The following is a 14926-nucleotide window of genomic DNA, read 5'->3' as shown; positions in this document are numbered from 1 at the left end:
CGGTCGGTGGTGAACTAATCGCTTTGTGATATAGTTTATGCAAGCGATTGAAACGGAACCATCCGCTGGGATGACCTAATTTGTGTGAAGTTGGCGCTCATTTATGCATTGTTGAAGATGATTTTTCCTCATCAATAAAAAAATCCATAGAAATATTGAGATTGGCAGTTTTCATATATCAAAGTAATTTTTTTTTCTGAAAATAATTTATTCGAAATTTGAAGATCAATTTAGAAGAATTATTATAGCTGATTCAGTGTTTTAGTGCTTTTATATAAGTATCATACTTAAAATCTGATCCTTTTCGAGTGAAAAATTAAAAGCAAGAAAGAAGTAAAAAAGTGATAGGTAAAATTTAAGATACCTATAGCGCATGAAAAACCTCAGATATAACTTTGAGGGTGATGCAGATACATTTTGCAACAAGAAACAAAACAAAAAACGATTTGAAAGTAAAGTAAAAATATTGTGCCTGACACTTGAAAACCTGGGTCGGATTTAACTCTTCATCAAAGTTATAAATTGTGAGAAGATCCCAAATCTTGCTTAAGTGTGATAAGAGTGATCAAGGCTTCCCGGCTTGCTCATTTTAAATTATAGTAAGAAAAAATATATTGGCCGGAACAAATCTCATTTTCTGTGCTCAATGGTTCGTCAAGGGGGATGATAAATAATTAAAGTATTTGATGAAAAAATACCCACACAGTTGTTTAAGTCATCAGATTTGCTAAGAAATTTTCTGTGCTACTCGAAGTTCACCTTAAAATTATAAAAAATGCCATTTTTCATTATTATATTATAATTTATTTGTGTCCTCCTTAAACAGGTTGATTACCAACAATTTCCGAGAGGGGTTGACATAAGAGAAAATCGAAGTATGCTGTAATTGAAAAGAATTTTATCCTGCCTAGTTTGGATGGTGGCTGCGATTATAATAGTTCAAATCAATCTTCAGCATAAAAGAACAACAATGATAATTCTTTACAGACTCATGCTAAATGGTACAGCCCAAGTGGTTTTAGTCCAAGGACCTTCACTGCAAAATATTTTTGCTGGTAATCAGCAAACTTTGCTCATTTTTTGCGTGCTGGTTGCATTCAGCAATACAAATTACTGAGTATCAGCAATTATTTTTCAACTTGCTGAACCATCCAGCAATTATACGGCTTAAACCAGTTGGATTTTTGCACTTAAGCCAGCGCTATCGATGGAAATGCAATTCACTCATTTTTTGAGCTGTTCCAGTTTAGCTCAGTTTTGTGTGAATCTTACTCATTTTAGAGTAACTTTTTCTTAGCGTGTATGTAGGTGTTTTCTGCTTTCAGTAAAAATGAAATGGTAAACTTGCATGTTATGTCTCGAGCCTGTGTACTTATCAACAATGCAGTCATTGCTACACCAGAGATGTATATGCTGTCACAATTGATGTACCGTCAAGACACCATTCACCGTGGATCTAAGAGGATTCGGGGTAAATAAGGGCTGTCATTTGACACCAGTCTTATAAACATTGTTGATGCCGCTTTTAATTGCCTTCATTATAGGCTAAAATTATAGCAATATCCACAGAAGTAGAAAATTTTTAACAAAATTTGGTGATATAGTACAATTAGTAAAGGGTAGTAAGGTCGCCTAATTCCGTGGTAGGTCACCATTCACCGTGGTAGTAGGGACCCATTCACCGTGTATGAGAAAATTTATTCTACTTTGTTTAAAAATAATCAAAACATCCCAGCCAAGGGAATTTTCTTCGTTTAAATTCATTTCAAGTAATAACTTGCAAGATTTTATTAGAAAAACGAAAGTTCAAATTTTCGATTTTTTCTTGATATATGGGACAATATGGGGCACGGTGAATGGAGACCATTGATTTTTAGGGTACCCATTTACCGTGCCTTTTTGCTTCAATTAAAAAGTACGAGTAATCGTACTTTCTTGTTAAACTTACTTCGGTAATGCAAAATATATACCTGATATGTGAATTTAATTGCTTCTTGGTGGAATAAAAACGTTACTACATTTAGTTTATCGCTTAAATCACCTTAGCGCAGTATTCGTTTTTTCACTATGAATGCAGTGAACGAGCAGAAACCCGCTTCATGTAAACACACTTTAGTATCAAAATGATACTTTTAAATGTTTCTAATGAGCGTTTTGACATGGTAACAATACATAAGTGTTGTATTGGTGAAATTGAAGGGAAATTGTCATATCATTCAATCATAATATGGAAATAATGAAAAAATATTCGAAGACACACGGTGAATGGCGCCTTGACGGTATCTGTTTGAAACATCAGCAGAAAGTACATCTATTGTTCGGTTTATTTAGCGCATGATGAATAATTTCCTTCGGATGCTCTCAAAAAAGTCATTGCACACTGCACTTCAAAAGGCCTTCCGCTAATCGTTGGCAGTGATACCAATGCTCACTGTATCATTTGGAGCAGCTCAAATATTAACTTGAGAAACCTCAGTTTGATGGAGTACTTACGTAGTACAGATCTTAGATTACTTAACATAGGTAATCGCCCAACCTTCATAGTATCTGTTAGAGAGGAAGTGTAAGATATACCGCTTCGCTCTAGCATAAGCATGAGCATGAGCATAGATGACTGCACAATTCGTAGTTGCTACTCCGTGATTGACCAGAGCAATCGGAATTGCACAAGGAACCAATGGAGGGCTTCGGATTAGCCTACTATTCTCAATGTACATAGTTCAAGAGCTTTCAACTTTAGTAAGGTCAATAACGGCGCCGGCCACGTCCTTGCGGTCATCGAGGATGGGAGGGAATGTTAGTAAGACAAACGTTGTTATAAAGACCGCGAATCACTTCTCCACGTTTGTCTCAGGAAGGAATTTTTGTTAGTAAGGTAGGGTACAGAGCGTTCATGATTAACAAAAATTTTAATCATGATTAATCATTGATGATTAAAATTCTAATTTTGGTGATTATTGATTATGATTAATGATTAATTTGATTTTAAGGATGATTAAAGATTATGATTAATGATTAAAATTGGTTTTATCTGTGATTATTGATTATGATTAATGATTAAAAATGGCTAATCAATCACAATGATTAAAAATGATTAATCAATCACAAAAAACTGGAAATGATTAAAATATATTTATTGTTTAACATGTTTTTGAAGTTTCAAAAGTAAAGAGTAACTCTGTCCGGGAGATTTTTGAAAAAAGAATCATAAGTTATATTATTTAGAACAGCATTTGAACCAATTTAAATTGGATCATATATTTTATATGATGAATCATTTTTGGTGATGAATGATTAATGATTGATTAGTATTTTTTCTTATGATTATGATTAGTGATTAATGATTAGATTGCAAGAACAGTGTGATTAAGATTAATAATTAATGATTAAATAAGATTTTTTTGTGATTATGATTAATGGTTTTGATTAATCTTAATCATTAATCATTAATCATGATTAAATTAATGATTAATCATTAACGCTCTGGTAGGGTACATTGTCAATCTGGGAGTCACCTATGGATGGTGATGTGATTAGACAATGGATCAATAAACACTAATTTTCGCCGACAATCGTCCACTTTTCTATACGAAAACATATCTAGTAAATTCTGTCGCGCGTCTCAACCCCATCAGGGAGCAGAAACTTTAAGCCCATTCCACGCAGGAATAAACTGAACGCAACAAAGGACACATCAATAAACCAAACCGTATGCATTCACAACATGGTACAACACAATACTAAACACTTAACCCTCTAATACCCAATTTTTTGATTTTGATCTAAATATCATTTTTCATGATCTAAAATCGATTTAAACATGTTTTGGAAGATGATTTTTTTTAATTCTCGATTTTGTGAATTTCGGTTTTTGATTTTTCTAATTTTTATTTTTGAACATCCCCACACTTTTATATTTTTCCTGAAAGCCTATTTGGGAGACGAATTTTTTGAGGCGAAAAGATTTTGAGATTTTATGATTATTGTTAAAATATTTTAATTTTCATTTTTTTCATAGACAATTTTATTTTCCGTGTAGTTTTAGGAAAAATGATTCTAGAGTGTATTGGATTTCCTTAAAATATTTTAGTTTTGGGAAAAATTAAAAATATGTTAATTGAAGCGATTCAATACAAAATATACAATGACTTCTGAAAGGTGACTAAAACATCAATTTTTCAATGATTTTCAAAAATTTAAAACTAAGACACATTCACAATATATTGCTGCACATTCATTCAATAATGCTAGTGTTATACATTTATACTACAGAGTAATTAGGATGCATCTTTTTTTTTTTGGTTTTTATTTTTGTGTATTTTAACTAGTTGCTAATTATGCACTCAAGGATGCATCTTTATACCTATGCAGATCTGTCTATTTTCAACTTTATCAAGCTTCTTTTGACCGTAAACCAAAAACCTAAATAATAATTAAATATTTTCTCATGACATTTTATGCAATAATTAAAGCATTGCCAACAATCATTCTGTGTCATTTTTTTCAAAACAACCACTATAGCTTACATTTAAGTTTCTCTTTATCGGGACTTTTTTTTGTAATATATATTTGAATTTCACTAATAAATGAACTTTTAAAATCAATTATCTTGGTAACATACCATTAACTAAAGTTCTTGGTGTATATGCTCGAAAAATACTCACAAAATTGCAATAATTCAAATTTTCATTTACCTCGGCTAAACGAATGTCTAGGCAAAAAAAAATACATTTGAAGGGTTTTTACCTCCGTTTTTGTTTCAGTGTATATGAAGTGTGATGTAACACCTTCTCATAAAAGTGTATTAGATCACTACTATCACTACTATAAAAAAAATTTATCTTAGGAATCTGAGGAAGTTTTGGAATGTTTATTCAGTACACACTTCCCGGATGTGTGGATATTACATCTTCGGATGAATCTGATGTCTTTCATGTAGTTATGATTCTCTGGCTTCGGCGCGGAGTGTTGTAACCATAGAAGCGATTGAGTGGGTGTGGGCATTACATAGGTTTGCTTTTTTCAAATCTCTTGATGGCCCTAGGGGGGGGGGGGTACTACCTAACTACCTAACCTGTTACTTGGTATGGGCATCAGCACCCTTTTCGATTTGATGCAAAGCGTCCTTCAAGGCCAATATGGCCTTTCGGTAAATCCGAGTCAAACATCTATTGTTCTTTTCACGGAGAGGCGATACCGTGGTGACGTTCGACCTTCGAGTTTCTTAGATTCTGAAATCGATATGAACGGTCCAAGTAACCATTAGCATTAATAATAGGCCTCAAATCAGCATTGATAGTACTTTCAAGCTTTAATGCAGTATTAACAATGCAAATAAGCTCACCATCAGCATTCGCAATACATAAAAGCCCTTGAATTACATTAATGATGCTGATAAGGCCGTATGCATACAAGCAATAATTTGACACGATATCAGCATTTTATACGCATACAGAGCATTCATCAGTTCTACCCAGTATTATGACAGAAAAACCATGTGCTCGATGTTTACGTGAATCAAAAATAGAATCTAGTTTCAACTTCCACTATTACAATCGCATGTTGAATGATAGGTTAAAATGATAATTCAATTGGACCTTTTTGTTTGCAATACTGTTTCTCATCTGTGACCGTAGCAAAGTGGCCGGAAGCCGGACAAAACCTCAAAAATCGACTTCATTTTTTTTATTTTTCTAATATTTTTCTTCTATTGTAGATACTTCAACCAAGAAAACCTCAAATTTTCAAGTCATTTGGTCAAAAATCGAGTCTTGTAGATTTTTTCATAGTTGAGGTTTTGTGTGGTATTTTACTAGTGTTAGTTGTCTTTATTTTATGAGCTTTCATCATGAGCTCGTTGTGAAACTCAGGAATATTTGGATAATGCGACCATATTATTGGTGTTTTTGGGTATAAATACCCATAACATTTCAGGGTTTGTTTGGAATCTAATCACAAAATTATCATGTTTTTACAACATGCAAAAATATTGACTTTTATGAAATTTTGAAGAAAAACTTCGTATTAAAGAGATCCAGTACTCGTTTAGGAAACATCAGAAAACGACGCCATATCCCATATCTGACGTAAAATTTTGTCTAGTTTTTGGATATGTAGGTGACTGTTTGCGCATTTTTGCGCTAAGCAGGAATTTTTTTTTCTATCAGGTTACAATGGAGCCGCATGGTGCGCAGGAAGTGATATTGTTTGAAGTTTATATTTCATCTGCACATAATCCAAATAGACTTCAGGAAATCCTCATTCCATTCTAGTAAGAGGCCTTCACTAAGTCACGTGGTGATAGGGAGAGGGGGAGCGGAATATGGAGGGGGGGTTGATTGATAACGTGATGGGTGGTGGTCACAGTCTGTCCTTTTTTTGATTTTTTTTTCAATATTATTTTTTTTTTTGACAGAAAATCACAACAGTGTTTCAGTTAAAAAACATTGAGCTAGAGGAGAGGGGAGTGATGACTAAGAATGATTAAGCCGTTATTCACTTAGACACTATCTACATCCCAATTGTTAAAGATGGTGTTGCTTCACCAAATACAGAGATGGCCAAAATGTTTGGGATAGGCAACTTTTTTTCTCTAACAAAAAAGTTCAACATGCTATAACTATTCATAGAGTGCATCAAAAAATCTCAAATTTTGACTGTTTGTCAACCTATTATATGTGCATCATTGGTACAAGTTTGGGCTCGATTGGTTGATCTTTCGCAAAGTAAGAACCGTTCGGGTAAAACACTATTTTTTAAACAACTCATTTTTGAGCTGTCATATCTCGGAAACCAGTGAACCGAATTGAATGAAATTTTGAACGTACACTAACAATATACAAATGCTTCACAAACTATTAAAACATAGATACTTTTTGAACGTTGAAAAAAGTTATCATGGATTGACACTTTTTGAATTTTTCTCGAAAAAATGTAATTTGTTTACGTCAATGTCAATAAATTTTAGTGTTGATGTCCAAAGATTTTCCACTTCTGTTCTCAAGTTATCTTTAATCAGATATATTAGAGCCTATTAAGATTAAAGGAAGAACACATTTAGTAATTTTTGTGTGGTATCGTAAATTTGACTTATTTTCCTTTATATGGGTAAAACTTTCAACCCGGTATAACTTAATTTGCCGTGAAAAAATATTACATTTCATAACGTTGTATTAAGTATCAATACATTGTTGATAAACGTTAAAAAATTCATTCAATTCGGTTCACTGGTTTCAGAGATATGACAGCTCAAAAATGAGTTGTCTAAAAAATAGTGTTTTACCCGAACGGTTCTAACTCCGCGAAAAATTATTCAATCATTAGCATTAGCATTAGCATTAGCATTAAGCGAGTCGCACAAATTCGTAGGTGGTACAGTCCTAGACCGCTGTTATGAGGGTTGCCTCCTTCCCGTCTGAACCAAAGCACAAAGATTTGGGACTAATCTCTGACTCTTAGACAAGACTGACGCAATCCTCCAATGGTCGAGCACTGTCCTGGCCACGTCCTTGCGACTGCTGGGGAATGGGAAAGGATGGTTAGTTTTGGACACCTATGAAAAATGTAGACAACTCTACGATCTCTCAGGCCTAGGTGTCACGGGAATTTGGGTGTTGTTAGTGGAAGGGTAAACTGCAAAGGATACTCTTGGTCAACGTTCAGGCACACCATTGTTAGCCTTCTTCGAATCAGTTGTCTGCTCGAATCATCCTTGTTTCCTTATCGTCTTGATGGTATTTGGTTGAATTACTAGATTGTTCGGTTGATAATCTGAAATATAAAATAATATTAACATTGCACGTCGAATAAAATACATATCAGTGCTACGCTCGCCCTAGTTACATATTTTTCAATATTTTTTTTATATTATTCGATGAATTTACCTGAATCCTGCTGAAATAAAATGTTAATTAGCAGTATATTGAAAAAAAAAAAAATAAAAATAAAAAAAAAAAAAAAATAAAAATAAAAAAAAAAGTACATCTAGAAACGTTTCGGATTTACAATTAAAATATTGATATGTTGTTATATAGTAAATTAAAAAGTATTAACTAAACTCATCAAATTCAATTGAAATGATAGAAGCATCCACCCATCCTCCCTCACATCTAAATGCGCTAAGAAGAATTTTACTACTTTTATTTGTTTTGACTGAAATGCGCATTAAATGTTTGCTTCTATCATTTTATATGTTTGTGTTCGTAGTTTGTGTGTATGAACTGAATGTTGTTTTGAAAAGAGTATTCTAAGGTGTGTATGTGAATTATGTTTGTATAGTACGTGCTTGCATGTGTTTTTTTCTTGTTTCAAATGATAGAAGCATCCACCCATCCTCCCTCACATCTAGATGCACATTGAGTAAAAAAAAAAAATACTGAAATTTTCCTTGGGTTATTACCTACTTATTACTTATTTTGCAAAAGTTATTTTATTGGCTGAAATGTGCATCATATGTTTGCTTCTATCATTTTGTGTGTGTGTGTGTGTGTGTGTGTGTGTGTGTGTGTGTGTGTGTGTGTGTGTGTGTGTGTGTGTGTGTGTGTGTGTGTGTGTGTGTGTGTGTGTGTGTGTGTGTGTAAGTGTGTGCGCGTTTATGTGTGGTTGTGCGTGTGTGTATGTTTTCACAAATGGTTGTGTTGAGGCTGTTTGCAGTATGATTGTGAATATGTGTATGGATTGTGTTGCTGTAAATTTGTAAGTGTACATTTATGGAATGGTGAACTCGTTGGTTGAAAGATGTTTCGCTATCGAAGAACAAGACGACCAAATTGACAGTTGACAGTTGACAGATGATTACAGTAATCCAAAGTGTGGTGTGTGTGTGTGTGTGTGTGCGTGTTTGTGTGTGTGTGTGTGTGTGTGTGCGTGTTTGTGTGTGTGTGTGTGTGTGTGTGTGTGTGTGTGTGTGTGTGTGTGTGTGTGTGTGTGTGTGTGTGTGTGTGTGTGTGTGTGTGTGTGTGTGTGTGTGTGTGTGTGTGTGTGTGTGTGTGTGGGGGTATGTGTGTGTGTGTGTGTGTGTGTGTGTGTGTGTGTGTGAGAGAGCGTGTCTGTGAAGGTGTTTGCTTGTGCGTATTTATGTATGCGTTCATGTTCCATTTCGTGTACGTGTGGCAATGACTGCAATTACCTTTTTCAAGAGTTGTTTTCCTCATCCTCTGATGCAGACTCAGGAACGTTATATAGGTCTTCTATTTTATTGTTGAATTTTTCTTTATCTCCAGCTAACTCATACCATTCATCCACCGATATATTATCGAATCTCCAAAGACTCTGTGCTATGGTGTCCCACCATGTGAAAGAAGACCTTCCGCGTTTACGATACGGTAATCTGTATTCCGCTGCTAGTTTTAGAAGGTGGTTCTCCGGCCTTCTGATGATGTGGCCCCAATACCGCAGCTGCAAGATTCTGATCCATTTTGTAATTGATCTTGGGGAGCTTGGGCTTGATGATTGTCCGTCCGTATCGAACTCCGCGAAAAATTATTCAATCGAGCCCAAATTTGTACCAAAGATGCACATATAACAGATTGATAAACAATAAAAATTTGAGATTTTTTGATGCACTCTATGAAAAGTTACAGTATGTTGAATTTTTTTGTGGAAGATAAAAAGTTGCCTATCCCAAACATTGTGGCCACCCCCTGTACAACTAACTCTTTTAACCATAAAAATAAAGGCCAAATAAAACAATCGTGAAAAACATGTAACAATAACTACAAATCATTGCTCATTGATTGGAAACTGGTCGTTTCTTCGATACATCTAAATCGTATGAATTGTGGAAAAAGCTTGGAAGCAATATATTCACGACTATTATCGTAGTTTCAATATATTGTGACACAAATTCATCGACATGTACGTGTTTCTTCTTTACACGCACATCGCTACAGTTCAAAGCAGCTGTCATCTATGAATAAAATATAAAAAGAATTCACTAAACGGCGTAAAGCGCTACGTTAAATATTTTTCGCGTAAACAATGCGATAACCAAGGCATTCTTGGTTATTTCAATCTCAATTTTATGAAACGAACATTTTACGCTCTTGAGTGAAACCCCTTATATATGTTTTTTAAAACTTATGTTTTATTGTATGTTATTCATGCGATTTCGTAGACCACGTTTCTACTTAACGACAACAGAGTTATAAGGTTTTTGAAAATATTTATTGGAGCTCTACTGTTCATCAATATGATTTCCGATCTCTGATGATCGTTATAAACAACTCCATTAAATACGGCGAATATATATTGTCAGTTTTTTATAGATAGGATTGTTTTGGTTGCTTCGACAAGTGATAACAGAGATAAATGTACACTACAACACAAACTCTGACAAGGACATATGAAGTCGTTTGAACGAGATTGATAAAAAGAAGTTAAAATTTTACGCAGTTCACCATGTGAGGCTATCTGACCCCATTTTAAATCGTTTACTTACCTCCGTGTACCCACTCTAAAACGTAACGTGGTCTATGGACGATTACTGAGAATAGACCACATCGCATCAGTCAACGTAGGTTTGTATCAGAATTGATCCATTGAAAGAAAACGTAGGTAATCGAATATATCTAATAATTTATGTAGTTTTGAAGATTTTGGAGTCCCCTAACAGCAAAAATACACAATTATAGTTAATTTCAATACCAATACATGACCCAAATCAAAAGGGTAATCAAAATCTACGTTCTAAAACGCATCGACCATAAAATTTTCATCAAAATCGGTTTAGTATTTGCGGAGATATTGTTGAATCCTGAGATTTGCCATTTTAAAGTCCTTGGTTTTACTTATATTTCAACCGTTACTTAATGGATTTTGATGGAAATTTTATGGTATAAGCTTCATATGATGTACCATTACTGGTCCAAAAATAAGCTGTTTTGGTGGACGCAGTCTAAAGTTATGAAAAAAAAAATGGTGTGACCAAATTTTGACCGACCACTCTTTATTTTGTATAAATCGTTCTATTGCAAAATAGCTCTTTCATTAAAGTTTCGTTTATTGAATCCAACTCTAGGATATCTTTTTGAAGTTATACAGTGATATCTAAGCTAATAGTGTATCTAGTATTCATACCAAGCATGAATTTTTGACAATGTTTCCATTTTGCGTTACGGAACACCGCTAAGGAAAAATCGATTCATTTCAATGTTTACGAAATTCAATATTCATGAATCCCTTGTTATTTGATAGCTAAACAGTAGCAGATTACGAAATACCATTCGTTAGCAGAAACTGATTCAATTAAAAATGTTGGTTTGAACATTTAATAAGGTCGGTCATCTCATATTTAAGACAATATGTATTTACCAAATATCGTATCAATTGAGCTTGATTTTTTGCATTTACTGTATTTTCAATCAACAGTTTTTTATATTCCTTACATTCCATTACCGAATTGCCATTCGTAAATAACTATCACATCGCCAATATGTTCGTCTAACACATGTAATAAAATCGGTTTTTTTTCTCTCGTCTCCCATTTAGTGTCGTTGCGAAATGTTGGAGAACCAGAGCGCACTGTGCTTGAGCAGCAACGCCTGGGTGGTGTCAGCCAAATCTCAGCTGACCCTCAAAAGAGGACCATTGCTCAAGACGAGAACGGTAACCTGAAGAACACCGTACAGACTGAAAGCCCTGCTCTTCAACAAAAGAAACCTGATCGAGAAGAAAATGTGTTCGGGCAGAAAGAGAAAGCGGTAGGAGTAAGCAAAGATGATTCGGAAGAGGAAGAGGAGGAAGCAGAAGAAGAGGTGGAAGAAGAAGTAGAGGAAGAAGAAGAGGAAGAGCTGGATGATGAAGAAGAAGAGGAAGAAGAAATGGAGGAAGACGAAGATGAAGCAGAGGAGATGGAAGTAACGGAAAATAAGGCTGATGCCCAAGAAAATAAAGAAGTTGTTGAGGAAAAAGAGAAAACTAAAGCAGTCTCAAAAAAGGAATCAGAATCAGTACTTCTGAAAACTTTAGAGGAACCTGCAAAAGCTTCTTTCCAAAAGAATGCAATGGAACAAAATTTAACGGTAATGGAGGAAAAGAACAAGGCAGATGATGGTAAGAAGAAAGTAGAAGCTCATGAAGAAAAGAAGAAACTGGAAGCAGATATGAGAAAGGAACCAGAACCAGTGCTTCTGAATGTAGTTCAAATACCTGCCAAAATTTCATGTCAAACGAGTGAAATGAAAGATGATGAGCGGGACGAAAGGAAAGAAAAGAAAAAGGCTGAAGTCAGTGAAAACAAAAAAGAGACTGAAGGCGAAAATGAGAAAACCAAAGAAGATACAAAAAAGAAATCAGAACCAGAGGCTTCGAGTACATTACAGGAATCTGCAAAAATGTTATGTCAGAAGACTGAAATGGAAGAGCAAAAGGAGGAAAAGGAAACGAGGAAAATCGATCCTGATAACGAAGAGAAACCGAAAGTTGAAATAAAGAAAGAATTGGTACAAGAGCATCAACAAGTATTGCAGGAAGCGAGGAAAAACGATGCTGATAACGAACAAAAGAAAGTAGCCACTAAAGGTGAAAAAGAGAAACCGAAAGTTGAAACAAAGAAAGAATTGGTACCAGAGCATCAAAAAGTATTACAGGAAGCGAGTAAAAACGATGCTGATAACGAACAAAAGAAAACAATCCCTAAAGATGAAAAAGAGAAACCGAAAGTTGAAACAAAGAAAGAATTGATACCAGAGCATCAAAAAGTATTGCAGAAAGCGAGGAAAAACGATGCTGATAACGCACAAAAGAAAACAACCCCTGAAGATGAAGAAGAGAAATCGAAAGTTGAAACAAAGAAAGAAATGGTACCAGAGCATCAGAAAGTATTGCAGGAAACTGTACCAGTCCCTTGCCAAACGATGGAGACTGCGAAAGTGTCTGATACAAACATAAAACCTGCATCCATTGATATTCAATATGAGGACAAGAAATCCTTCCAAATAGAATTACCCAAAGAAGAAAATGCAGCTGAATCTTTAAACCATGATCCCATCCAAGCTGATATCGCAGAACAAGCACCTGCAGAAACTCACGCCAAAGAAACAGAGTCAACTGTCGAAAAACTGCCAACGACTCCGAGTGAAGTGATCGAAGAGTTCCCCTCAGCCACATCGCATGCCGATGATGACAAAGTAGAACATCCCGAAAAGCCGGCCGTTCCCCCGCAGACGTATCTGTGGGAGGAAGTGAAAAAATCAAAGGAACAGGTAAGTGATGTAAGGTATCGGCCAATTTTCGCTTACTGACGCAAAGCTCGCTGATCACTAACATTCGAGGTTGAAAGAATTGGATGCAATCGAATAATAATAATACTAAAGTGGGAATGCCATACATTCCATGCTAATAAAAAGTCTCTGTGTGACCATTCTTGTCTCTTTGCTAGCTAATATTTAAATAATCTATTTCTCTCTATCTTTTTGACTCTACGTTTCATTTGAACTTTGACTGCTGATTAAACTTAGTATTAGGGGGATTCACTTAACAGCGTAAACTGATTAAACTGATTAAACGTCGCGATCACCAAGGCAATCTGTGATTATTTTATTCGCAACATCATGAAACATTTCAAGTAAGCAGAAAATCATGGCTTACGCAGCAATTTAATCTGTTTAGTGAGTACCCCTATTGTTTTGCGCATTAAGCGGTCACTAATCGACGTGCTCTACAGATAGTTGGCTAATAGGTCACATTTGTTTCCAAAAATAACGAAAATCCTAGATAACTTTTCGGCAACTTTAACATTTTTTGAAGGAGGAAATCTTTCTTCATCTTTTTTCGGGTTAACTAGCACAATTCGGCGCCAGTTTTGTGTTACGTCGGCTTGGTCTAGTTGTTAAGCCTTAAATTCCGATGCCCAGGAAGACAGCCCCTGGGACCCAACACATCAAATCCATAAACACATGGGCCGGGACCTACAGCTTTACTTCCTATCTAAGGGAAGGCATGATCAGATGTTTTTGCCCCAGAAATACAGACGGCGTCGACTAGGATTAAGCCTAGACCTGGGGTGAGAGGCAACCACGCTTACCACTACACCACCGACGTCGCTCAATTATCAAATTGGCCGAAGGGTCTCAGATTTTCATGAAACATTTTCCACAGGCAGTGCTCATGGATATATGAACAAAAAAAATTGAGGAAAATTCAGGGTCGCCTATTTTCCCGGAAAACTCAGGTGGATTTTTGTTTTGTTTTCCCCTGACACTACTTACTTTGAAAAATCATAACTCAAGAACGAAGCATCGTAGAAGCAAAGTTTTTTTTAGAAAATGAAAGCAAACTTTCTCAGAAATAAAACAAAAATATGAACTGGAAAAAGTTTCCCACAAAATTTTCCACAGTTGAGAAAATTCGTAAATTAAAGCCGAAAAAAACTATGCCCGAACTCGTGGAAAATTTTCGAAAAAATATTTTTGAGAAGGCTATTTTATAAGCTTTAATCGCTGAAAGTTTTGGTATGCACTTTATTTCGTTTTTAAGTTATGGCCAATTTTGTTGAAAAATGTCCAAATGTGCCATAAAAGCCTTTTCTTTGAAAAATCAAAGTTTTTTCTCAGGAATCCAAAAAAATATGAAATGGGAAAAGTTTTCCACAAAATTTTTCACCGTTGAGAAAATTCATCGGAAAAACTATGTCCGAACTCGTGGAAAATTAAAAAAAAAAATATTTTTGAGAAGGTAATTTCATAAGCTTTGATCGCTAAAATTTTTGGAATGCACTTAATTTTCGTTCCTGAATTATGGCAAATTTTGTGAAAAATGACCATATAATATAGGCTTACATGATCATTTTCACATAATTGACCATAACTCAGTAACGAGAAAAAAGTACATTCCAAAAATTTCAACGATCAAAGCATTTTATAAGCATTTTATATTCCCAGAAATATTTTTTTGAATATTTTCCACGAGTTCGGACATAGTTTTTCCG

General features: G+C 35.0%; 1 protein-coding gene across 8 annotated transcripts in view; it reads left to right on the top strand.

Annotated features, from left to right (window-relative positions):
* LOC109414220 (titin) overlaps positions 1-14926 on the top strand; it is a 74387-nt gene that overhangs the window by 28096 nt on the left and 31365 nt on the right. For 6 of the 8 annotated variants that reach the window (XM_062852073.1, XM_029859742.2, XM_062852074.1 and 3 more), the window contains one exon: positions 11488-13211. In XM_062852073.1, coding sequence (XP_062708057.1) covers positions 11488-13211 — 1724 coding nt within the window. The remainder of the gene's footprint in view (positions 1-11487; positions 13212-14926) is intronic. The other 2 variants (XM_029859738.2, XM_062852078.1) reach the window with 1 other exon arrangement.

Source organism: Aedes albopictus, chromosome 2 (genome assembly GCF_035046485.1).
Source record: "Aedes albopictus strain Foshan chromosome 2, AalbF5, whole genome shotgun sequence".
Lineage (NCBI taxonomy): Eukaryota > Metazoa > Arthropoda > Insecta > Diptera > Culicidae > Aedes > Aedes albopictus.
This window is presented reverse-complemented; position numbering and strand designations above follow the sequence as displayed.